Below are 24,829 nucleotides of genomic sequence, written 5' to 3' on the forward strand. Positions count from 1 at the left end.
GGTTTTCCTGTTTAAAATACATTTACACGTCTATCTTCCCCTTGGCCTCTGATGAAAAAAAAAATTATTGCCTCGCAACACTTAGCACAGTACAAATTCTTGGTGCTTTCTTTCTTTTTTTTTTTCTTTTTTTTTTTTTTTTTTTTTTTGTATTTTTAAAATAAGAGAAATTTGCAAAGACAGCTCTCAGCTTAAGAAAGGTGTCTCTAGAAATGGGTAGTCCTGTATGCTATGAAGCATCTTCTAAAAAATGACCGTCTGCCCCCCACCCCATCCGCACCCCTCAGCAGCCCACACCCTGCCTCTTTAGGGATGTTTGTTGTTTTAGTTCATCTTAGTTTCAACCTTAGATCAGAAATCCCTTCTGGCATCATAGCAAGTTGACTTGTGGCTTCTGCCCCACAACGTTCCCAAGAACCCCACTCCCCCTTTAAATAGAACTTACAAGTTAGAAAATAGTTTTGTTTTAACTTTTTGTTTTTAAATTTTAATATAATCTGTTTCTTTTACCAGCCCATAGATTTAATATATAAGCATATACAAGAAAAAGTCTCTCCCCACTCTGTACAAAAGTTGCTGTCTTGTGTGTGTGTGTGTGTGTATGTGCATTCTATTGCATTTTATAAGTTTTTGGGGGGAGGGGGAGTCATATTTGAGTTTCCTGTACCTTGTCCTTGGTATGGGTCTGTATTATATAAGGTTCAGAGATTGTGGTAACTGTGGGGTGCAGAGAGTTCCCCAGGCTGTTTTCTGTCCAGTGGGCCCCATGTGCTGGTTTGTAGGTGTTGTAGTTAATATGGTCATGAATTGTGGGCAGCACTACTGCCCCCTCACCTGATACACCGGATGGAGCTGCTGTTGCTGCTGCAGACGCCGCCGCTGGGATGTCTTCATCCACCTGGATAATCTCAACTGTCCGGGCGGCTGTGACTGTACTCCTCTGCTGGTGCCGCTTCCGAAGTTTATAGAAGACAATCAACATGGCGGCAGCTAGCAGAGTCACTGCCACAAAGCAGCCAATGATGATCTTGGTGGTCTTCATGACTTCATCCAGGCTGGTCTGCATCTTATCATTGGTGTCTGTTGCGGGTACCTGCTTGGGCACACGGGTGGTCTGAATGAGCACCGTGGTAGAGGTGGTATATGCCGGCTGATAACCTGTAGATGTAGTAGGAACAGGCTTGTATTTGCGCGTTGTATCCTCAGGTGAGATCTCGGTGGTCTCCACTGTGACAGTGGTGAAGAAGCTATAGTTGGAGGTGTTGAGCTCGGCCGTGCTCACATTGAGGTAGGCCGAGGCGTTGGAGTTACCTGCCACGTTGGTCACCATGCATGTATATACCCCAGTGTCTGAGAGCAGCACGTGGGAAAAGTTCAAGGTGCCGTCATTGAGGACAGAGATCCTTGGGTGGCGGGAGGCATGGCTGAGCACTGTCCCATTGGGCAGCAGCCACTTCACGGAGGACATAGGGGGAGTCCGACACTTAAGTTCCGCCATCCGACCCTCAGAGATATTGAGGTCTCGAGGTGCATCCATGATGAAGGGGGCAGAGCACTGGAAGGAGGCCTGGTCCACCTCCACCAGGTAGCGGCCACGCATGTGCAGGGGAGCATGACAGCGGCCACAGCAGGTAGAATTGGTGGGGATGTACTCCCGAAGCCACCAGGCTAGCCACAGAATGTCACAATCACAGTTCCAGGGATTGTGGTGTAGGTGCAACTCCACCAGGTACCTCAGTGGGGTGAAGAGGTCATGGGGCAAAGAAGAGAGATTATTGTGGGCCAAGTTGAGTTCCACAAGTGAGGCCAGCCCATCAAAAGCATTCCGCTCAATCAGACTAACCTGTGAGTTCATGACCCATAGCTTTTTGAGGGAGCTTAGGCCATGGAAGGAGCCAGGCCTGATCTCAGGGAAGTGGTTCCCTGACATCTCCAGCTCCTCCAGCCCCACCAGGGGGGTGAGATTGGGCATATCTTTAATGTTGCACATGCCCAAGTTCAGGTATTTGAGGTTGAACAGTCCCTCAAAAGCGCCCTCTGAGATATACTCCAGCTTCTTGAGCTCCCCCAAGTCCAGGCGCATGAGGGAGGGCACCCGGTTGAAGGCATAAGAGGGGATGCTTTCTATGGGGTTGTTGCGAAGCCAGAGCTCCCGCAACTTGGACAGGTACTCAAAGGCCCCGCTGGGGATGACTGTCAGCCAGTTGTCGAACAGCTCCAGGGTGTTGAGGCTGGCCAGGCCATTGAAGGCCCCCACCTCGATCTGCCGAATGGAGTTCCTGCCCAGTTGCAGGACCTCCAGGTGGTGGAGGTGGCGGAAGGTGTCGGCCTGGATCATCTGGATATTGTTTTCCATGAGGTTGAGGTACCGGGTGTTGGAGGGGATACCCTGAGGGACCTCGGAGAGGCCCCGGCGGGTGCACACCACCTTGCTGAACTGGTTACTGCACGAGCAAACGGATGGGCAGTTCTGGGGCCCGGCAGAGGCGGCAGCGGCGATGGCTGCACACAGAATCCACACTTGCGCCGTGAGGTAGACGACGGGGAGCAGGACGGCATTCCAGGTGTGGTGCACAGTTACCTGCCACAAGAGCTTCATGGTGTGGCACGTTCATAATTCACCATCGCCTGGGATTTTGGCTCGGAAAGGAGAACCAGCCCTACCCCGGCTTAAATGAGCTAGGAGCTCCTCTTTCCATCTGGAGAAGGAGGTGGGGAGGGGGCGATTAGAGAGACGAGCAGACCGGCGGAAAAAAACATGCCCAACGACAGCGTGGCCAGCGTCTCCAGCCCCCCTCAAGGCAACCCCTCAGAGAGCTGAGACTTTCTCTCCCCCGTGGCAACCATCCCCATCCAGTCGCTGTCACCTACCTCGGAAGGAAGGGATTGGCGTGGTGTCCTTAAGCGTTCTCCACCGGAGCCGGCCACGTCGTTGCCATTCTTACTTCTTAGTTTTAATTAACAAAAGGGGGAAGTCGAGGGGGCGGGGAGGGCAGAGGGGAGGGGAGGGGAGGGGAGGGGAGGGGTGGGGGAGACAAAATGGCTTCTAGTAAATCCGGAGCAGGCTACGACGAAGCGGCGGAGTTGAGGCGTTGAGGCGCGCGGGGGAGAGCCAAGGCCCGGCGGGCTATGCAGGTGCATGCCCCCCCCTCAGCCCGAGGAGCGGCGCCACCAGCGCTTCGCCGCTTTGTCCTTGGACCCTGGCACCGGCTCGCACCAGCCACGGGGGAAGCCGCTTCATCGCCGGAGCCTGCCTCCGGCGCCCCCGGCCCGCTCCCGCGGCTGCCACCCGGCGGGGCTGAGGGGCACCCTGAAGCCTCCCAGGCCGTGCTCGCTCGCTCGCTCGCCAGCAGCTGCCGCTGCGTGCGCTGCCCCCTCTCCGTGTGTCGGCGGCTCCCGGCCGGAGGCAGCTGCTGCAGCCGTGAGAGTTAAGAGGTGGTGTGCGCGGCTCCTTCGCCCTCCCCAGACACACACCCCCTTCTCTCCTCGCCTCTTCTCTTAAGGGTTAAAAAGACCGAAACTGGGCTCAGTTTCCCAATTCGCCGTCTGCCGGCGCGAGGAGCAGCAGTCCGTCCAAGCCCCTTGAGGGTCAGCGGCGTGGAGGCAGCGCGGGGACCAGGTCCGCTGCCCGGGGAAGCGCGCGGCGGCCGGGTCGCGCCCGCACCGCAAGGCCCCTTCAGGGAGTCCGGGGGCGGGCGCGGGTCCGGCGGCGGCGGCGGCGGCGGCAGCGGCCACAGCCCCTGGTGGCGCGCAACCGCCCGCCGCCGCCCGCCGCAGCCGGGCCCCCGGCGCGCCGCCGGCTCCGGCTCTGTGCTGAGGGAGCGAGTTCCGGGCTTCGGCTCGCGGCGCCTTCAGAGGCTGCGCCGCCTGCGGACTGCTGCAGCGGCCCGAGCGCTGGCGGCGGCGGCGTGAGCAGCGGGGGTCGCGGCTGCGGGGAACGCTCCGGAGCTCCAGAACATGGTCCGCGCTTGCTAGCGGCGGCGGCGGCGGCAGCAGCGGGGCCCCTGCGCTCGGCGCCCACCGTCTCCTCCTCGCGCCGGGCTCGCGGTGTTGCAGGCAGCAGCCACGCAGACTGCTCTCTCATCCTTTTGTCCTTCAGTCAGAACGTGAATGTACTGCTGACGCATAGTGTTCTGGGGAGAAGATTAGCGTGATGCAGTGCTCTTATGTATTAACACCGCTCCCCCTCCGCCGCCTGCCCTCGAGGGGTTAACGCCGGCGCCTTCCAGCGCCGCGCAGCCCCAGCTCCGAGCTCGCGCCTCCGTCCGTCCGACTCCCTCCCTCCCGTCCTTCCTTCCTTCCTCCCTCCCTTCCTCCTTCCTCTCTCTCCCCACCCCGGCACTTCCCCCCCGCCCCCTCTAGACGAGGGGAGCGGAGCGGGCGAGCGAGCCGGGCCGGCGAGCCGGAGTGAGCGTCAAGTGAGGGGCCGCGCGCAAGTCGCAGGCGTTCGCAGCTATTTTGGTCCGGCCGAGGGAGCCGCCGGGCGGCTGCTGATAGGCTGGAGCGGCGGGGCTGCTGCGGGAGAGACCGTGGCTGGTGCCCCGCCCCGCCCCCGGGCGCCGGGCCCCCTCTGGCTCGGGACGCGGTGGGCTCCGGACTGGGAAGCTGGTGGCGCGACGGGGCTGCTGCAGTTGGCTGGCCTCCCGTCCGGACCGCGTCATCCTCCCCCCGCCGACTGCTGACGGGCGCCTGGCCGCGCGGCCCGGGCAGCATACGCGAGTTGGGAGCTGCGCGGTGGGGACGCGGGGGCGGCCGGGGCTGCTTGGAGCCAGAGGACCGAGAGCCTGGGCTCCGCAGCAGCAGCATCGGTGCCTCGTCCTGCCTCCTCCCTTGCAAATTTCCTTACCCCTTCTCGGTTTTAACTTTTAAATGGCAGTTTGTTGTTGTCGTTCTTGTTTTAATGAGGGTTACAGAGAAGGCAAACAGTGGAAGAAAAGCCCAGGTGTGAGGAGCCCGGGCAGTGACAGCCTGGGACAACACAGCGGCCTGCAGGAGGGTTTGAGGTGAACTCCCAGAAACCACTGGAGAACCCATTCATTCAGGGAGCCTCAGCCTCAACCACTTCTCACTCCTTGGCAGTCCTGTGTCGCCCTTTCCCCTCGCTAAGCCGGGAGAATTGGAGTAGGATGGGTCTCAAGTCTTCTGCCAGAGGGCTTCACTAGCTCCCCTTTGTTGCTGGATCTCCCGAGAAGTACTGCATAGCAACCTGCTTTCACTGCTGGTGAAGCGACACCCTGGGGCATTTCACAGACCCGTGTAGGAGAACCCAGACTAGGTCAGCCTTTTCCCACCCCAGAAAAAGAGTGCCCTTTTCTCTGCCTAGTGGGGGTGGAGCCATCTGTGGCTAAGCCCTGGAAAGCCCTAGAATATGGCACTGGTCTAGTATTGCTTCTTTTCAGGGACTGCCACCAGACTCCTCCCTCGTGCCCCACCCTTCCACCTTGGCAAGCTTGCCTGTTAGATAAACCACCCCCCTCTGCCTGTGTATGGGCTAATGCTGAGGAATGAGGCGGTCCTGGATTTCTCAGCTCTCTGCATTCTACCACCCCTGTGTCTCAGGATTGTCTGCTGCCCAGTAACCTGGGCAGGGAATATGCCCTTAAATATGCCAGGGAATTCTTGAATTCCTGGAAACAGTTCCACGGTAGGCAAGCTGGATTCCCCATTGATTACTGAGACATTTTGATCCTGCCTTTGCAGTCAAATAACAACAACTTTAATCGTTAATATGCTGCCTAAAGTTACATAGTAAATGGCAGAGCCAAGATGTGAACCCTGGCAGATTGCAGATGTATAGAAACTTGGGCATGGGGAACGCTGGGTGGCACAGTGGTTTGGCGCCTGCCTTTGGCCCAGGGCGCGATCCTGGAGACCCGGGATCGAATCCCACGTCGGGTCCCGGTGCATGGAGCCTGCTTCTCCCTCTGCCTGTGTCTCTGCCTCTCTCTCTCTCTCTCTCTCTCTGTGTGTGTGTGACTATCATAAATAAAAAGAAAAACTGTATTTAAAAAAAAAAAAAAGAAACTTGGGCATGGAAGTAATTCTCCAGTTTGTTCCCAGTTGATGAGAATTCAGGTTTCATTCCTCCACCTCAAAAAGTCATTTACAAGGATATTTAGAGAGAGAGAGAGAGATAATTTATCTGTATTCTTGTCTAATCTTTGCTTATTCAGTGAAGCAATTGCCATAGTTTCCTCCATTTTACAGATGGAGATACTGAGCTCATGCAGGCAAATAACACACTTAAGGTCATACATCCTCAAAGCAGCAGAGCCAGCATTTCAATCCAGTCTTCTCACCCTGAGCCCAGTGTTTTCATCACTAACAAAAATGTCCATTGTGTCTACGTTGCAGAGAGTAAATGACAGAAGCAAAGGGAAGGAAAGGCTGTATAAAAAAGTTCAGTGACAGGTGTGTGAGAAATAAACAGAACAAAGGGTAGGAGTGGAGGAACTGAGAAAATACATCCTTTAACTTGTTTTATTCACAATGATTCATCAAGAGAAAGAATGAGAGAGAAGGGGAGATAAGTTAAACCCTGATACTAGGCTTTATCTGGGCTCTGCAGTGGCTCCTTTTGCTTTCCTGGCTGAAGCCCCATCTGCACGTCATCAGGTTCAAGCAGAACCCTACCATCTTATAGATCCGGGGAATGTAATCCTATCCTGACAGGGAACTATGGAGGAAAATCAGAAGCTTACTGGTGAGTGGTTCTTCTCCTTGCCACAAATGGCATCAGGCTGGTAGAATGCCAGAGGACACCCCGGCCAGGGTGTGATGGTACACTGGGGTATGGCTGCCCTCACCTCTTCAGGCAACAGAGGGACTCTGCCCAGACGGTTTCCTGCCAATGTAGGCAAACTCAGACCCCATCTGTTCACTCCAGGCACTGAAAATGAAAGGTTATGCCCCCTTATGGTATAGGTGGATGGAAGGGTGGGCTGCCTTGGATCCAGCCAGTACTTAATAATGAGGTTGTCTCCCAGTAAATATTTGTGAATGATTGATGACCATGAATAAGCCCAAGTTTGGTGAAGCCCATGGAGTTCTAGATGGGACTGCTTTGCCCTCTGGAGGCTGGCTAAGCCGAGAGAGCACCACAGAAGATATAGGCTTGACTGATGAGGCTGTAGAGCCATGGCGCCCCACAGTCCTTTTGAACTGAAAGTGGCCCTAAGATCTCTAACCCCAGAGCCTGAATGTCTAGCCGTCATCCATTGCTCTTCAGCCCCTGGTTCTGACAGCTTCCTTGATTTGGAGTGGTACAACCAAGAAACAAAGAGGAAAGCTTAAACTTTGAGAGGAAGAGTAAGAGGAAGCACTGGCTCAAGAATGTTGTCACTTGTGGTTTTGCATAGAGAGACTGCTATGATAAAGCCAGAGAGAACTGAAGAAGCCAGCCAGTGATTAGGCAAGGTTTTTGTCAGCAACTTGGTACCTGCCCTAAAGTTGGGATACCTGTGTTCTAGTCTCCTTTTTGACACTGGCTAGACAATGTTATAGGTCTTTTTTTTTTTTTTTTTAAGATTTATTTATTTATGATAGGCATGGAGAGAGAGAGGCAGAAAGAGAAGCAGGCTCCACGCACTGGGAGCCCGACATGGGATTCGATCCCGGGTCTCCAGGATCGCGCCCTGGGCCAAAGGCAGGCGCCAAACCGCTGCGCCACCCAGGGATCCCTGTTATAGATCTTAAAACAGCTCCAAACACTGGTTTCTTTATTTGAAGGAAGTAGACTAGAATATTCCCTCCGACTTTCATAGTCCCTGATTCCCACCTCTTCTCAGATACATAGCTCTTTGAAGAAGGTTAATCCATTGGGATGGTAGCCAAGACTTGGAAATGAGCCACAAAGTTGAAGAGAATGCTTCCTTTAGTTGAATCTAGAGATTCACAGTGCCAGAGCAGAGTAGATCACACTTTGTTTTCCCAGCTACTAAAAAGGCTGATAGATCACAGAATGTTAAAGTGAAAGGTATCTTGGAGAGTATATTGACTCAGCCTCTCATCAGAGTCATTAGTGAAGTTCAGAGAAGCATAGTGACTGACCTAAAGCCACAGGATTGACTGATAGAGTCTGTCATTCCTGAGCTCTGCCCCTTGGTCGGGAGGACAGCGTAATGATGTTTAAGCCTGGAACTTGAAGACCATGGTCTTCTGTGGTCTTATACGGTGTTGTCATTATACTTTGTTGGACAGGGATCAAGATGGGTCTTCAGTAGAACCAGTCTGCCATTCTGAGTGACTTTGAAATCCTAATAAGAAATGAAAGAAATAGTCACCCAGGGAACTGACTGTAAGGGGACACAGGACCGCCTCACTCAGTCAGGATAATTGGGCTCCTGATAAAGCCCAGAGCTAGACTACTCCCTACACTGATGTGCATCCCTGAGCCATTATTCCGAGCAGCCACTAGATGTCCATAATGCCTCATAGAGTTTGCCAGGACTGAATAATCTTTGGCCAAGTGTTATCTTGGCCTCCAATAGGCTTTTGGTCCCTTAAGGTAGATCCACCAGTGGTAAGAAGATCACATATGCTCTGAATCTCTAGTTCCTATTTTCAGTACTGTTGGGCTGCCAACCTCTACTCAAGCACCTTTTCCACTTTTATAGATTTTACTCTTCCATTCGAGGAAAGAACAGAACAAGAGCAAGGGTGGAAAAGGAACTTGGGAAATAGGAAGAAAGGAAAAGAAAAAAATAGTACAGAAATTATCCTCCACAAATGAAGGAAAGACATCAGTTGATTGGTGAATTAGCAACAACAGAATAGTATAAGAAACCATCCATATGGAAATAGTCACCTCCTCTTAACCAAGCAGAGAACACATCATGTGCACTCAAGCTCTCATATGTTTGCATCTCTCACTCTCCCCCATGTATGCAAATACCCCTACACGGTCAACCGATCACGATGTTTTTCATGGATAAAATCACTATTGCAAAATAATAATAATGTTATTTTTCTTGGTTGTGATCCTTTTTAAAAAAAAGTTTTTAATTATTTTATTTGAGAGACAGAGCATAAATGTGGGGAGGGGCAGAGGGAGAGGGAGAAGCAGGCTTCCTGCTGAGCAGAGCCTGATGCCTGCTGTGGGACTCCATCTCCGAACCCAGGATCATGTCCTGAGCCAAAGGCAAACACCTAACTGAGCCACCTAGGCACCCCTCTTGGCTGTGATTCTTTAGTGAAGCTGTGGCTATACCATTGCTGTATATACATGATCATAAAGGAAATGGGTTTTATCCCTTGAACCCAGGTATTGTAAAATTACTCTTCTGAGTGCCCTGAGAATCCACTTTTCTTCCCCCACCCCCAAGAATTCTGTTCTTTAAGGAAATCAGAAGGAAGTGTACAAAAAAAAGCCCTTTCTCTGCAGGTCTCATCCAGAGTAATTTGCAAAAACCTCAGCAAAGAAGAGACGAGATGCTTAATAAGAATGGCAGAAAAAACTATAGAATAGAAGGGCCTTTCTCTCTCCTGAGGCTAGTTTCCTGGGGCTTAAAATTTCTTTGTGGGCTGGTAGGCCTTAGTAAAGGGAGAAACCTCCCAAAGCTCCCCACAGCCTCCTCTTTTGGAATAATCGGTTTGGTGCCCATTTTAGCCACAACCTCCTCTGTGTTCAAACAGACCCGAGGTCCAGCCAGAAGCCTTAGAAATGTTCACCTCTGCAGGTGCACAGGCCCACTACAGGCTCTTGTGTTCTATCCTTCTCTTTAATTCCCTTTGTACAGCAGTAACAATAATGATGTGAACAGCAATATTTACTTGGGGTTCACAGGTACGGGGCACTGTGTCCTTGCCCATGTAATCCTCACAGTTTTCGAGTGGTGGGTACCATTAGAGTCCCCATTTTGCAGATGGATTTAAGCAGCTTTCTCAGGGTCACAGAACTAACTAGTAAGTGACTGTAGTAGTTTCTTGAGGCTGTCATAACAAATTACCACATATTTGTGGCTTAAACATCAGAAATTTATTTTCGCAGTTCTGAAGGCTAGAATTGCAAAATATGGCAAGGCCATGCTCCCTCCAAGGGCCCTAGGGGAGAATCTGTTCCTTCCCTCTTCAGCTTCTGGTGACTGTTGCATTCCTTGACTTGTGGCTGTATCACTTCAATCTCTGCCTTTGTGGTCATGTTGACTCTTCTGCCTCTCTCTCTCTCTCTCTCTCTCTCTCTCTTTCTCTCTCTCTCTCTCTGCGTTGTGACTTAATAAGGACACTTGTCATTAGATTTAGGGCTCACCTAGGTAATCCAGGATGAATTCATCACAGGATCCTTAACTTAATCATATCCACAAAGACCCATTTTCCAAATAGGGTCATAGTCACAGGATTAGGATATGGACATAACCTTTCTGGGGCTCACTGAGCTTACTACAGTGACAGCTAGGTTTCTTTTTTTCCTTTTTTGAGATTTTATTTATTTATTCATGAGAGACAGAGAGGCAGAGGGAGAAGCAGGCTCTCCTCAGGGAGCCCGATGTGAGACTCCATCCCTGAACTCCAGGATCACACCCTGAGCTGAAAGCAGGGCTTAACTTCTGAGCCATCCAGGCATCCCAGAGCCAGGTTCAATCTCACATCTGTCTAGTGCCCACATTATAAACCGCTGTGAGGTGCCACTTAAGAGGGAGCGGAAGGGAAGGGTGCATCTGACAGCCAGCAGTGTGCCCCTCCACATGCCTGTGCTTGAGAAGTAGAGAGGAGCAGCATGGGAGCAGGACAGCCCCCAGGAGGGAAGGAATCCGTCTGTCCCTCAGTCAGCTCAGCAGCTAGGACAGATCACATGAGCCAAGTGAAGGGGGCAGGCTGACTAGATCAACGTGAAACATCTGCATCCTGTTGCTTGCCTTATGCTTCTCGTGATCCCTTGTCTTGGTAATTTGCTCACTCTTTACCTGGCCTCTAGATTTTATTTCGAACATTTGCCAGTATTTTATCCCGAGCATTTACCAGTAATGCTAGAAGTACCTTTTGACATTACTACCTAATCTGGCTCAAGTATAACTATGTCACATATATGTTGAGCTTCCTGTTCATTGAAGACTAAGAGACACATTAAGATCAGAGTCCAGCAAATTCAGATGTGGGACTGGGAGTTATGCATAGAATGACTTTTCAACAATTCATATGTGCCATCATAAATTGGATCCTTACGTAGGGGTCCATGCCTATAGTTAACCTTTTCACAGATTTGCCAGTGTGTATAAATGTATTCATATTTTGGTTGGGAGAAACCCAAACAAGTTTTCCCCCAAACTGATTCCTATAAGATAGTGTGGAGCTCGGGAGGAGGAGGCAGACATACATGTGCTTGCGCATGTGCTAGTGGGGCATTATAGTGGTCGTTATGAAAGTGTTCTGGAGTTAGAGGCCTGGGTTCAAATCCTGGTTCTGCCTTTTGCATACTGCATATGTAAGTTACTTCTGTAAGGCTCAAATTCTTCATGTATGAAGTGGAATTCATAACTATAATTACTGTGTGGTATTTTTGGACAAGAAGGGAGTAAGGGAAAACACACTCCATATTAGTAGATTGTGACCACAGCAGCTATTATTTCTTCATATGGAAACTAGTGTTGAAATGAAATAATTTATCCAAAGTCGATTCTTGATCCTTTTTTTTTTCCTCTCCCTTCCCCTCCTCCCACCCTACACTTCTCTGTCTTTGGCAGCATACCTGATTTAGACCTTTTAATTCTCCATTAACAATAATAAGGTGGTTTCCATTGTTCTTACCAGTTAATTTTTTTTAGATAATTTCTTGACTTACAGATCAAAAATATACCCTCTCCCCAGCTTCCCTTAATGTAAACATAAGAGATGACCACAGAATATTACTTCAGAACTAAGAAATTACCTCTTAAAGGCGTAGCTTTTTACTCTTGCCCTCAACAGTGTATTCTCCACAGCTGCCAAAGTGATCTTTGTGACATTTTATTACACTGTTATTGATTTGCTTAAAATGCTCCTGTGTCTTCCCTTCATAATTAACTTGATAACCAAACTGCTTACCATGGACCACACGTCCTAAGCCATCATTGCCTTGCCTGCACCTCTACCCTCATATTTTTACCATCTTCCTCATTTCTTCCACTTAAGCTATACTGCTCTGCTTTCTTCTCTTGGAATACTGTAAGCCAGTTCTCTCCCTATTAGGTCCTCGGCTCTGTCCTCTACCCGGAATGTCCTTCCACTACTCTTCCGGTGTTTGTTCCTTCCAGAACAGGTCTCTTCATAGAGGCTTTCCATGACTGCCTTGTTTAAAATAGCCCCACCACTCACAGTAACATTATGTTACAGGTTTTATTTTCTTGTTCTTTTTTTTTACCATTATCTGAAATTATCTTGTTTATGTGATTATTCGTTTATTACACATCCCCAAGAAAGCAGAGGCCCTTCACCCTTCCCATCTTATGTCCAGTACCTCTATCATAATAGTGAATTATTTCAGAGGAAAGAGGAATGTTCTTTGGCCCTTGTGAATAAGAGCTCAGGCTTCCCTAGTCGTATATCAATAGCCCTAGCCCTGCTCTATAAATCTTTGAAAAGATAGGTGAGGAATCACCAGGGTTTGGGTTTTTTTGTTTTTTGCTTTTGATGTTGGGAAAATTAAGGAGGATCCTAGTGACCTTAAGTTTTCTCCAGTCCTCAATTTTTAGAATTCCTAGCCCCTTACGGACAGATTCATGAGAGTTTCACAGAGTTACAAAGCCTCACAGGTTCTTGGCAGTTTGTGATGTGTGAGGACCGAGCAGAAGAGTGAGTAGAGAAACGCAGATACACTTAACTGTGCTCATGTACACACGTGCCGGTCAATTTCAAATTTGTTAAAGTGCATTTTCTCCAAAGGGAGTGGGGGTTGTTGAGCCTGAAATAGGGAACACCGGGACAGTAAGATCAAATGTTTTGAAAGTGGCTGTGCCAACGCTTTTTGCTAATTAAAGAATGTTAGGACAATCACCACTAGCAGCAGTAAAGGGCGCCCCATTACCTCATTTTATGGAGAGCTGGGTAAATATAAAGGCAACTATAAATATCCCACTGAGTGCCTAAGCTATAGCACAGTTGGTGGGCATCCAGCTGGGCAATGAGAGGTGCCCAGAGCTTCTGTGCAGGGTCTTCATCTCTGTTAGCTGTCAGTCTTCAAATTCTGTATGCCTAAAGAACAAACAATTCCATCAACAAACTCTTAATTTAAAACACTCCGGCAAGACAAGGCAAAGAGCTATGTGGTGAGCCTGATTGGGAGCCCAGGCCACCTGGGTCCTTCACCAGCTTTATCATTAATTTCGTTTCCCTTTTGCTTTGAGAGAACCTGCTTCTTCATGTGGTGACTCCATTTTATTCCACTATGAGTGTGTCACAGAATTTTTTTTTTCCAGTCCCATAGCTTTGAACTATCTTCCTGGGAATATTCTAGGGTCTTTTATGGAGCAGCTCACTGCTCCAGGGAAAAACTTAGTTTAGAAAGTATGAACAAGTTGAGAACATACTTTTTATACTTACCCTAGGGAATTTCTGACTTTAAGAAGTATGCTCAGGTTGGAACTACCTCTGTTTTAATCTGTTCAATTTAGCTTGAAACCTGTTGTGTCCTTTTCTGCAGTTTATTTTTGAATCTCTTGTGTGGTCTCCAAGCCACTCTAATCCCCTCAGTTCATAGGCAGTGCTATTTTGGCACTACCTCTTCTCTGCCAGCCTTCTTGATCTGCTATTCGGTTTCTTGTGGCTCAGCATCTGTAGCCATCAAGCTGGCTCACAAAACTTGTTGTTTTCAGTTTCATGCTTCCAGCTTCAGCTACGGCTAGAGTTTTCTTAGTTCCAGTTGGTGTGGCCTTATTAGTTTTTCATCCAGTACCAGCCTAGTGCTCTGTGGGTTCTTTTGATCTCCTCTAAGGAGCTTCAGAGGTAGAATTGGAGGGATCCTAATGGAAACGTGAACTTGAATTCTGTCTCTTAGATGCCATTGTGAGCATCTTCACTGTGCCCCCTGCCCCTTCAAAATCCTTGAGCAGAGGGACAGGCTCTCTAGCCTTAGAAGTGGAGAGGAATACAGCATTGGGAACACCAGGAGACCAGCCTGGAGCTCACACCACTGGCTTCCCCATGAGTCATCAAAGGACTGACTGGTAGGTTGGCTGACACCCAGGTTCCTAGATGCTGCATTCCTTTATTATTGTGATGTGAGCCTCTTCAGGAGTTAGATCTTCCCAGCCTCCAGCCTGCTCTTGGTCTATGTTTTTAAATGCAGTTCTATCTGCAAATGCTTCTAGTGGGAATCACCTTTATATCTAGAAGAATTTGGGATGAAAGAACTTCAAATAAAGAAGCTAGCACCCTCCACTCCTCTAGCAAGTGTAGAGAAAATTAGAATTCCTCAGTTTGTTGGTTGGTTGGTCAATTGATCTGCTCATGTTCATATTCTCTCTCTTTTACTTACTGTCTCTCACACACAATTCTAAATTTGGCCTGAACTGACAGGTAGATTTGTTTGTTTCTATACAAGAATAACATGACTACCTTGAAACTTATACTCCTTTACTTCAGAATGCCACCCCCTGGCTATGAATCCCCACTTTTTCAGTTCTTGCCTCACTACCAGCCAAGAACGGTAAACTGTGTTCTCATGAACCTGTCACTGATCTATTTTAAACTTCTCTGAAGGACAGCACACTGAAATGGCTGTTTCTGATGAGGGATGCTAAAGCCCACACTTTTGTTGGGCGATGAGATGGGGATCTGGAAACCACCTATCACAATATCTGGACCCTGGCAGCCTGGCTGGGAAGAGCCTTCATTCTGTATCATTTTCTTGGTGATTTGGGCCAGTTTGTGTGGCAGCCCAGTGAGGCTGCTTGATTTGTATTCAGTGCACAAACCGTGGCGGGGTGGGGGGAGTCTGTTAGGAGCCCTGTCAGCCAATAATTCTGAAAGGTTTCTTTGTGTAAGTGAGCAGTCTCTGGGCTGGAGTAGGGCTGCCTGCCCTACCCCACCCTCCCCACACCCCCTCAACTGGCCCCTCTGGCCTAGCAACTTGGTGCTTTGGAGCTGGCACCAAACCCTCGGAATCCCTCCCCAAGAGGAGGCCATCTTGGGATCCCAGGTACATGGAGAAACTTCCAGCTTCTTCCCTCCTGCTGTGGCTTCTGGCAGTCTGCCTCCAGATGCCAGTCCATGGAATCTATTTAAGGCCATGTGTGTGCACATGAGACAGTAAGTGAAAGATGAATATGAAAAAACCAACCAACAAATTGGGACATTCTAATTCTCTGTGGCAGAAACCTCAGCTAGGATATAGACTATGTGCAGCACTGTGCTCGACTGGTCCAACTGTCTATCAGCCAGCAGAACCCTGTGTTGGCCTGAGCTTTCTCAATTTCCTGACCAATTAAAGCAGTCTTTTGCTTCTGTATGTGCAGAGGGACAGGAAAAAGACGCTCTGCTGTGTATCTGGGAGCTGCAGGGTAAAATTCTTTGTCAACTTGAGACCAAGAGGAGCTCCTACTCTGATAGACCAGGCCCAGCTCTGGCCTTTACCACTGTGGACAACCTTACCCCATTTTCAGCTGGCTCCCTGCCAGCTCCTGTCTCCACTAGTGTCTGTCTCTTTAAGAATGTTATTTGTTATTAATGAGTTTTCTAAACACATAACCTTGACTCACTTGCTTAGGTGAACAAGACCATTCTCATTAAATACTGTTTTCTGGGAAGAAGAATTAAGTAGGTATTGAATTTTTCTAAAGCCTCACATGTGAGCTAGAGCACAATAGCACTGGCAAGTGAGGCAGGGGAGGGGTTGTCTCAGTCTCTGACAGACCCCCTCCCAAACATCTCCATATTAAGCTACATCTTTGTTGGAGAAACCAAGAGAGCGGCTGAGTTTTATCTTACATGGCATATCTCAAAGGTGACTTCGGTTATCCCTGCCCCTTCATTTCAGTTCTGCAGGGTTTCTCTGTTGGTGTCTCCTTTGCCAGGGCTAAAACCCCCTTTGTATCTCATTTTCCCTAATTATGTTGAATATTTTGACAAAGGGCCTGATGTCCAACTCTTTGGCTACAAATAAGATCAAAAAATATGGTTGCCCATTCTTTTAGTCTATCTATCTTAAATAATGTATGAAACATTGCAACACTTTATAAAGAGTGTCCATGAAGTAGGACGGTGTAACCAAACAAATACTTTGTTGTTTTCAGAAACCTCTAGGAAAAGCCATGGGCCTGAAAAAGGCTCTGTGTGGGGCCAAGAATCTAGCAGAGTAGGGTGTCCTGCACTGGCCTGTACTTAGCCTTTCCCAAGGAACATTTGGTCCCCAAAAGGAGCAGATGCTGCCCCACCCAGGGACTCACCCACAGACTCAATGCCATCATATCTGGATGCTCGGAGAAGAAAACCCAGGGAAATATTTCCATCCAGCTAAAGGAACATTTCCCCCAGACCCAGCTTCCATCTCCAGTGCTATGTTGCCTTCACCAGTGGTTTGTGTGTCATTCACTTCTCTGCTTAGTGCAGTTGAGGAGCTTTGCTGCCCCGATGGGTAGCACAAACAGATTTATTCAGGCCTCATCCAAAAAGACACAGGGAGGCCTCTGAAGAAATAGGCTTTGTAGACCTATCTAGCCCTGCTTCTCTCACAGAGACCCTTGTCATGGGTGGCAAACACCCCCTCACCCCCAGCCCCAAGCAGGTCAGATAAGCAGAAATTTTAAAAACCAGTGACATGAAAACTGGTGACCAAGGAATTTTCTATGTGGGACCCATGTATAGGCAAGATGCTTCTTTTTAAAAATTTGTCCTTCCTTGCTCTCACCTTGCTGAAGTCACTCATTGTTTTTGCCCCAAAGAAAATAATAAAAAAGCACTTAGAATAGAGGTTTGTCTCCCTTTTTACCTCCTTTCCCCGACCTCTTATTCCTCTTCTTGCTCCTACTTCCCAAATTTACAGTTAAGAGAACCTTCAAAAGGGATGGCTTTACTCTCCTCTTCAGCCTTTTCCCATTCAGTTCTTCCTTTCTCTACATGGTTTACGTGGAGTAGAAGGAATGTGCCCGTTTCTGTATTGATGGATCTCATTCATTCGTTGTGTACATTTGTCTCTGGGGCCTGCTAATGCCATTTGAGTTTCCAAAATCCTTATTTTTGCAAATCCACTTGTGTCCTGGGTTTAGCTCCCGATTACAGGATTAGCAGAGATTATAAAGTCTCTCTGATGTCTTCTCCAAGCTTTCTATCAGATTTATGGCTATGAATTGAGGAATTCATGCAATGATAGAATGGAAACTGAAGGTAGATGTGGGCTGCTGAGGGAGAAAAAGGGAAAGAATCTCTTGTAAAGAACTGAAATGGTATACACCCTGATATTTGAATCAGAACCACTTAAAAACCTGGAAACCTAGCCTTTCTGGCTGTCCATTTATAGTTGTGCTGGACCACTTGTGCCCTCTTTCGTAGACCGAGTTCATGAACCCTGATTCTTCTGCCTGTCCACACAGGTTGTTGCACCCACAATAAAGCTCTAGGCCAATGCTCTGGGTGGCATCCTTTACTAAGAGCCCTCCTGCCATTAGCAGTCCCATCACACTATAGAAAACTCTTCTGCTCTACACTGAGGAGCCTGAGAGGCTGACAAAAGACAGGGGCTTGGGATACAGAGCAATCCTATGCCTTGGAAATATTAGGGGATCCACCTACCTGGTTTTTTTGTGGAGGTTGTAAAATGACCTGTAACCATGGAAAAGGCTCATGGTGTTTAGGCTATAGATGGTTTATGCTGCAAGTAATAGAATATCCAAGCAGGAGATTGATTACCTTATATAAAGTCAGTCCCAAAGTAAGGGAGCTCCAGGGTGGGTTGGTTTAACTGAGAAGTGGCCCCATATCAGAACGGACACCTTGGTTCTTTCCATCTTTTCTGCTGTGCCATTCTCTCAGCATGACCACAAGTGTTTTTCTTGGCTGCAAAATGGTTGCCATAGCTCTAGACATTGCACACACACACACACACACACACACACACACACACACACTAATCTCCAAAGGCAGGAGAAATTAGGCTTTTTATTTTATGCCTTCTCTTTTTAAAAGCAAAAATGTCCTTTCCCACATGCCTTTCACATGACTTCTTATATCTTATTATCCAGATTTGGATGACACTTTCAAACTGTTATGTGGGATTAGGAAAGGGTGTTCTTTTCTCCTCCACCCAAATGATTGACTGAAACCAGGTACTCACGGGGTCCATGAATTTGGACGGGGAAAAAAATCACATCTTTTTTATTAAACTCTAACTCAAATTTAGCATTTCCTTTAATATGAATGTAAGCAACAAATCAGTAAAACTAGTGTATCTATGACTTCATTACCAAAAGAAATCAGAAATATTTTCCTATCAAAATTGTACCAGGAATTCCAAAATAACTGTTTACTCCTATCACTGCCTTGAAATGACAATTTTTATTTTTTAATTTTTTAAAAAATATATTTTATTTATTTATTAATAAGAGACAGAGAGAGGTGCAGAGACACAGGCAGAGGGAGAAGCAAGCTCCATGCAGGGAGCTTGATGTGGGATTCAATCCCGGGTCTCTAGGATCAGGCCCTGGGCTGAAGGCGGCACTAAACCACTGAGCCACCCGGGCTGCCCAAAATTACAATTTTTAGACCTTTGTTTGATCTTGCTATTTAGTGTGTTAGTAAAGAAGCACATATATATTTACATATACGTAAATATATATGTGCATATATATTATAATATTTTATATTATATATCCTGATTTGGATGGCTTTTAAAAATATTTTAATAACTGGGCATAAGTGGCTTTTTAATTGCAATCCTGTATGTTTTAATTTGTTATACTCAAAGGCATTATTCTATGAAGAGGTCCATAGGTTTCCCTCCCTCCCTGCCAAAGAAATCCATGGCACAAAAATATAACTTAGACTCAGCATTTTCCTGAGTCACATACAGATGTCACAAGGAAAAAATGATAGTTGCCAGCAGAGAGAAGGGGAAATGGCCATTGAGTGAGCAACCAGCGGGCAGCCCTCATACCACTGAGTGGCTCCTTCCCTGGTTGTGCCAGCCTGTGTTCAGTTCCCAGCATTCCCTCCGAAACTCCAGGTATCTTTATACCACCTATGTGCTATTGCCAAATGCAAGTACTACCATACTATAATTTCCTAAATACTTTGAATCTCTGTGTATTTTTTCTGAAATAAGTTATCTTAAAGGAAACGTCCTTAATTGGAAATATATCACCTGCTGTAGGTGAGAGGAAACTTTGAGCATAAATACAGAGAACACAGAAAAGTGGTACTGAATTCTGGCTATAGCCTGTTGGCTTGCCAGGCTCTGAGCCTGAGGGCTGCCCTCTTTTTGCTAAAGACAGTTTAGTACCAAGCCGGGACTTTCTCGTTAACTTAAGAAAAAGAGTTGAGAAATACTTGAGAGGGGGATAACTGTGGTTATCGTTTTATGCCCTGCCACCCCCCTAAAACAAAATAGTTCAATTCCCTGGGGAAAGCAGGTATATGGTAGACCCCTCATCATATGGCTTCATGACCCCCAACAAAGGAAATAGGGTTAGTCTCAAATCAATGCTTTCTAAGAGCTCACAAACCACATCTGAACAACTGGTTCTGGGATTTGGTCCAGGACAGACTTTAAGCTTTCTTACCTGTGGTTTATGAATTCACCATTTTTCCTTTTCTTTGATCTTTTCTCCCCCTTTTTAAAGGTCAGACTAGCATTGTCTGTCTCCCTGCTAACAGTATCTCTTCTCTGTGGTCCCTGAAAGCATACAGACTGTAATACAGCAACTTGTGGTGAACTGATTAGGCTTGCTGTTACATAATGGGACTTTCCAGGGGAAAGCATCGGTCTTGGAATCCCATGGCAGAAGAAGCACCTCCTCTCAGCACCTCAGGTACAGCACCTGGGCTCAAAGAGAGATGAGCAAACACCCTAAAAGTCAGATTACTGCCCCAGCGTTCCAGGCCCTCGTCCTGGCAGGTGAGGCACGTGCTGGAGAGGGAATAGAAGGAAGCCTGCAACTGGAAGGTAAAGAAGCAAGGGTTGGAATCGGGTGTTTGCCATCTCATCCCATGAGGAAACACAAACCCAGGGAAGTTCAATGGCTAACCTGAAAGTTACACTGGCAGAAAGTAGTGGCAGAGCTAAGATTAGGACCAGGGGCTATTTCCACTCATTATCTTAAGTCTTCTGTCCTGCCTAGGGTTAAAATTGATTTGGGGTCACGGGCCCACCTCCCCTTCCGCAGTTCTTCCCCTTTCCTCACTTGTCACTGGCGTCACCCCTTCGTCCTCACTTTCTCCACCACGCTCCTGAGGACAAAGCAGCACCCCTGATCCCTCTCCTCATGTTTCTGGGGCCTCTTAGGACTTGGAGGGAAACTGTTCAGCGAGGATATTCTTGTTGGTGCTGTCAAACCTTTGTGCCCCATGGACCTCTCCTTTATGTAATGCTGTGGCTTATGGGCTTCCCTTATGACAGGGGAGACTAGCAGGAAACCCCGAAGGATGCAGCAGGAAGCACTTCTCTGCCATCCTACCTCCTCCCAGAAAAGTTCTAGCTGCCAAGTGTGGTAGCATCTGAGCTCTGCATCTCTCTTCTTTCCTTCTTTTTTCTGGACCTCAGACAACACAGGAGGTAGAAGCTCTTGGTTGGGGAGGGATAAGCACACAGCTGCAATTTATAGGCCTTGAATTAGAGCTGGCAGTGATTTTTCTTTTTTTTTTTTTTTTTTTTTTTTTTAGTTTAGAAAACCCTGTTAAAAAGACAGGCTGACACTTTTGCTGAATATACTTCTGCAGAATTTCTCCTAGAGCTGTTAGTCATGTGTGCGTTTACACATTGAGTATGTCTTGTGGGCATGTTTGTATGTGAGTGTGTACTAACCATCCCCCCTGAGCAGGCCTCATGCATAACGCCTCAACTGAGACGCTTTCTTAATGGTTTGAAACACAAATGTTATTGTCTTTGAGTTAAGTGGTTCAATTAGCCCTGATTGGAAAGAGTGGGATGAACTGGGGAAACATGCAGGCTGTTTCTTAACAACCTCGGGAATGAACAGAGAGAAGGAGGGAGGGAAGGTGTTCCCACAGAAAACTGTTTCAAGAGGTGACCTGGCCTACTGCATGGCTTCAAGGGAGAGCATCCAGGACCAATTTTTGTCTTGGGAGCAAGAGAGCAGAAAGCCATTAGGAGAGGGGTAGCGTCAGGTTCTCAAGCCACGCAGTGTATATGTATCATCCCTGCTGTTGTAAGCTATCTTCCATTCCCCACATAAACTATTCATCACTTTGCGCATGCTGCCTCCACTCTGAGGGCTTCAGGCTGCACATTTGCCCTCCGTGGAAAATGCTGTCTCTGGTTTGTAGAACTTTCTAGCCGTTTGCATGGGTGTGTGTCTTTCAGTCTCCCAGAGAACAAGCCATGTGGGGAAGCTGAGCAGGATTGCAAAGCCTTTCAGAGCTTATCATCAACCTCAGATATCTTGCCTTGTGCTCATTCCTGGGAGTAGATGGGGGGCTGGAACCTTCACCCTTGAGCTCCCTTGCCGGTCTTTTTTGCCACCACAAAAGGAGCAAACACAGCATCATTTCAATGCCTAGAATTGATGACTCTTCCCTTTCCATCCAGGTCTTTTACAGGAAGTACCATAGAGGGCTCAGTGATTGATCTGTTGTTCTGCTGTGACCCCCAGAAGGTTTCCCCTTTCCGGTCTGGATAAAACAAAACAAGGCCCAGCTGCTTCCTGCTTTTGTCCCGCAGCCCTCACTCATTACCCCAAGCTGCCCGTTCTGTTCTTCCGGGGCCTCCCAAAGAGGACAGCTTTCTCCTTAGGTGCCACCCTGACAGGGCCCAGCAGTTCCCCTCTTCCTTCTCTCTCCTGGGCCCATTGTGGCTCTAACCACCCACCACCTCAACTTACTGATGAGACCAGAAGACTTGAGGAGCTTCGAGTCTAATGACATGTCTGTGCAACTGGATGGTACGATGGTTAGCAACCATTGTGAAACGGGGAAACGGCCCCGCTTTTCCCTTGGGGTGCTGTCACTCAGTAGCTGTGTGTCCTTACACCTAAGGCACTGAACCTCTTTAACTTTCTGACTCCTCCTTATGAAATGGAGTACAGCTCCAGGAAGTACAGCTAGGGAGGAAAGTACCCAGAGAGAGAGCCCAAGGTGTAGGAAGGGAGAGACTGGTGAGGTCACAGGAGCAGCGGGTCTCTCGTGGGGTTGTGAGTGGGAAAGATGTCCTGAGTTGATGCTGTAGTTTCACACGATGAAAGCTTGGCTGGAACCAGGGAGGCTGAGGCAAGCATGCACAGGAGAAGTTTCCCAGAGAGCACTGCATTCTGTAGCAGGAATGAACCTCAGGACACCCTCTGCCCCAGGCACATGGCCTCAGGTACCATGTGATTCGTCCCATCCGCTTTTCATAAGGAGGCTGAGCCAGGCACTGTGTGTGTGTGTAGTTAACAGAAGAGGTTTACCCAGTTCACGCTCTTCTTTCTCTCCTTTTTCTTTTTGGCCTGTGGAAAATTCTTGTTTGTATACCCCTATGAGGATAAAGAATTTCTGCAAAAAACACTGTTTTCTGGTGATCTTACCTCCATTTTTATATCATTTATAGACAGATCAAGTCAGTGTGACCCAGCAGGTCCTAAAGAATCTCCATGCCTTATCATTCCCCTGCTGACCCCCTTCCCCAGACAACTCACGTCTAGAGCCTATGCTCTCACACCCAAGAAAGAAAGCTTTAAGTCTTGCCTTCACTGACTTGAGTGATTCAGTTCCTGTGCTATCAGGGAGCTCCGTGGTGTAAAACCCATTTACCCAGAAGACCTTATTGCTGTGTAAAATCTGGGGAGTTGGACCCCCAGTAGGTCACATGTGCCCTTGAGATGTCTAGGGGTTTGCCATCAGAGCAGTCTATGAAGAAAGCTCACTTTGGCCTCAGGTTCCTAGCTTAATTTAATTATTTTATTTTATTTTATTTTATTTTATTTTATTTTATTTTAGTCCTCTCTCACACCACTTTCCCCTGGTCTTTAGGCGCAAATTCCTCTTCCATTTATCACGTCGCTCGCAAATCCACTGTCTGTGCTGCTGCCAAGATCCTTCTCTGCATTCCCACAGCCATCTACCTGTGACCTAGCCAGCCTTCCCCAGAGAGTTTCTATAATTACCAGAGAGAACCATTGTTCCAAGAAGATAGGCAGAGCTGCCAAGAGGAGACAAGGGGCTTTGGGAGGCGACAGAGCCAAGTCAGCCCTCTTGGGCAGAGGAGGAGCATCATTCCCTCGCTATTTCTAAGTACTTTTCTGCCTCATCTCCATTTTTAACATAGACTCTTACCCATATCCATCTGTGAGTGCATGTAAATGGCAGTAGCCTTACTTTTCTGGAAACCTTGAGTCCAGTAAATATGAAGGAGAAAGGGTCTGGGTTTGCAGAGTGTAAAATGCAGACCCCATCCTTCTCAGCTCTGCCCTGCCTCAAGAGCTTCCACAAGCTTCCACCATAGTGCTTACCTTCTCGAAAGCACTTCCCAAATCCTTGGATGTTGGCATCTTGGAATCACAGTACAAGTTTTAGGTTTCTGCCCCTGGGTCTGTCTGCCCTTTCAAAAACTTGGGCAAAGGCCCAGAAAGCATGCTTATTACATTTGAGATCAACAAGACTGTGTTCTGTTTAGAACAGAAAACCAGGGTTCAGAATTTCTTACAAGTATGAAGAGAGATGGGCTGCAACTTACAAACTGAAATGTAATTTACCAGTTGTGACAAATACCAAGTCCTGTGTTGAAGTTCAAAAAATCAGTTACATGGTTTCAAGATGAAGGTGACCTAGCTTGATGGCAATTCATTTGAAAATTACCCCAGAGTGTTTTGTTTACTACAAAGTGTACACTAACAACAGTGTGAAGTGACTGATAAAAATTGCATTAATACAGAAATAGTATAGATCGAAGGAGGCAGTTATTCTGCTTTGCTTAAGCAATATCTGGGACATTGTGTTCAGCTCTGAGCTTTGCATTTTTAGAGAGTTCTTGATAAGAGAGCATTCCTGGAAAAGGACTGGATGGTACAGTATGTGGGATCCAGGTTCAAGGAGTAATGGGAGATGGAAAGAGAGGACAGAGTAAACGATAATAATATGATTGGTTGTTTCACAGAGGGAGGCAGAGAACAGACACTTTTTGTAGACTTGCTATGGCTAAGCACTGTGTTAGTCACTCACAAATGAGTCTTTTCTCATGTAACTCTCAAAGCAGTCCTAGGAGCTAAGAGGCATTTGGACTTAAAGAACTTTATTTGCTAGTTAAATAAGAGAAAGGCATCAGGTTGGTGGGTTTCAACTTGAAAGAGGACTTTTCTAAAACGAAATGGACTTTGCTTAAAGTAGAGTGCTCTCTGGTCTGGAATATTTTCATAGAAGCTGACCATTTCCCAGAGGTGTGGGGAGGGAAGACCACGATGACCTTTGGTTTGGGTAGGGTGTTCTGGAATTCTCTTGGGCTCTCTGAGGGCAATGTTGGGCACAGGAGAGCTGTTTGGCGGGTGCAGGGCAAGCTGGGAACGGCCAGCGCCCCTTCTGCCTGGGCTCACAGATGACAGGCTATTTATGCCAGCCTTTGCCCCTTTGCTTTGCTTTCTAGTCTCAGTACCTCCAACAGGCTGTCTTCCCAGTGGCCTGTCGGGGCTGGGGCTGGCTTCCTCCCCTTTCTGACTCCACTGGCACAGCTTGTCTTCCCACCCAGGAATGGGCACTTGGAGGAAGCTATATCCCATCTCTT

The 24,829-nt window shown here is 47.8% G+C and overlaps 2 protein-coding genes and 2 long non-coding RNA genes across 4 annotated transcripts in view; 2 read left to right on the forward strand and 2 right to left on the reverse strand.

The window, feature by feature from the left end:
- Positions 1 to 24,829, forward strand: part of SND1 (staphylococcal nuclease and tudor domain containing 1) — a 420,606-nt gene that overhangs the window by 358,375 nt on the left and 37,402 nt on the right. The window lies entirely within an intron of this gene.
- Positions 1 to 24,829, forward strand: part of LOC140609204 (uncharacterized) — a 79,138-nt gene that overhangs the window by 36,436 nt on the left and 17,873 nt on the right. The window lies entirely within an intron of this gene.
- On the reverse strand, positions 107 to 3,688 carry LRRC4 (leucine rich repeat containing 4). The gene is made up of 2 exons (XM_072784461.1): positions 2,872 to 3,688; positions 107 to 2,699 (listed from the first exon to the last, which is right to left on the reverse strand). The coding sequence occupies exon 2, from the start codon at positions 2,597 to 2,599 to the stop codon at positions 647 to 649; it is 1,953 nt and encodes a 650-aa protein (XP_072640562.1). The 5' UTR covers positions 2,600 to 2,699; positions 2,872 to 3,688; the 3' UTR covers positions 107 to 646.
- On the reverse strand, positions 7,719 to 14,114 carry LOC140609201 (uncharacterized). Its single transcript, XR_012011134.1, has 3 exons — positions 13,513 to 14,114; positions 12,998 to 13,164; positions 7,719 to 8,255 (listed from the first exon to the last, which is right to left on the reverse strand). It is a non-coding gene; the product is annotated as an uncharacterized lncRNA (long non-coding RNA).

Source organism: Canis lupus, chromosome 18 (genome assembly GCF_048164855.1).
Source record: "Canis lupus baileyi chromosome 18, mCanLup2.hap1, whole genome shotgun sequence".
Taxonomy (NCBI): Eukaryota; Metazoa; Chordata; class Mammalia; order Carnivora; family Canidae; genus Canis; species Canis lupus.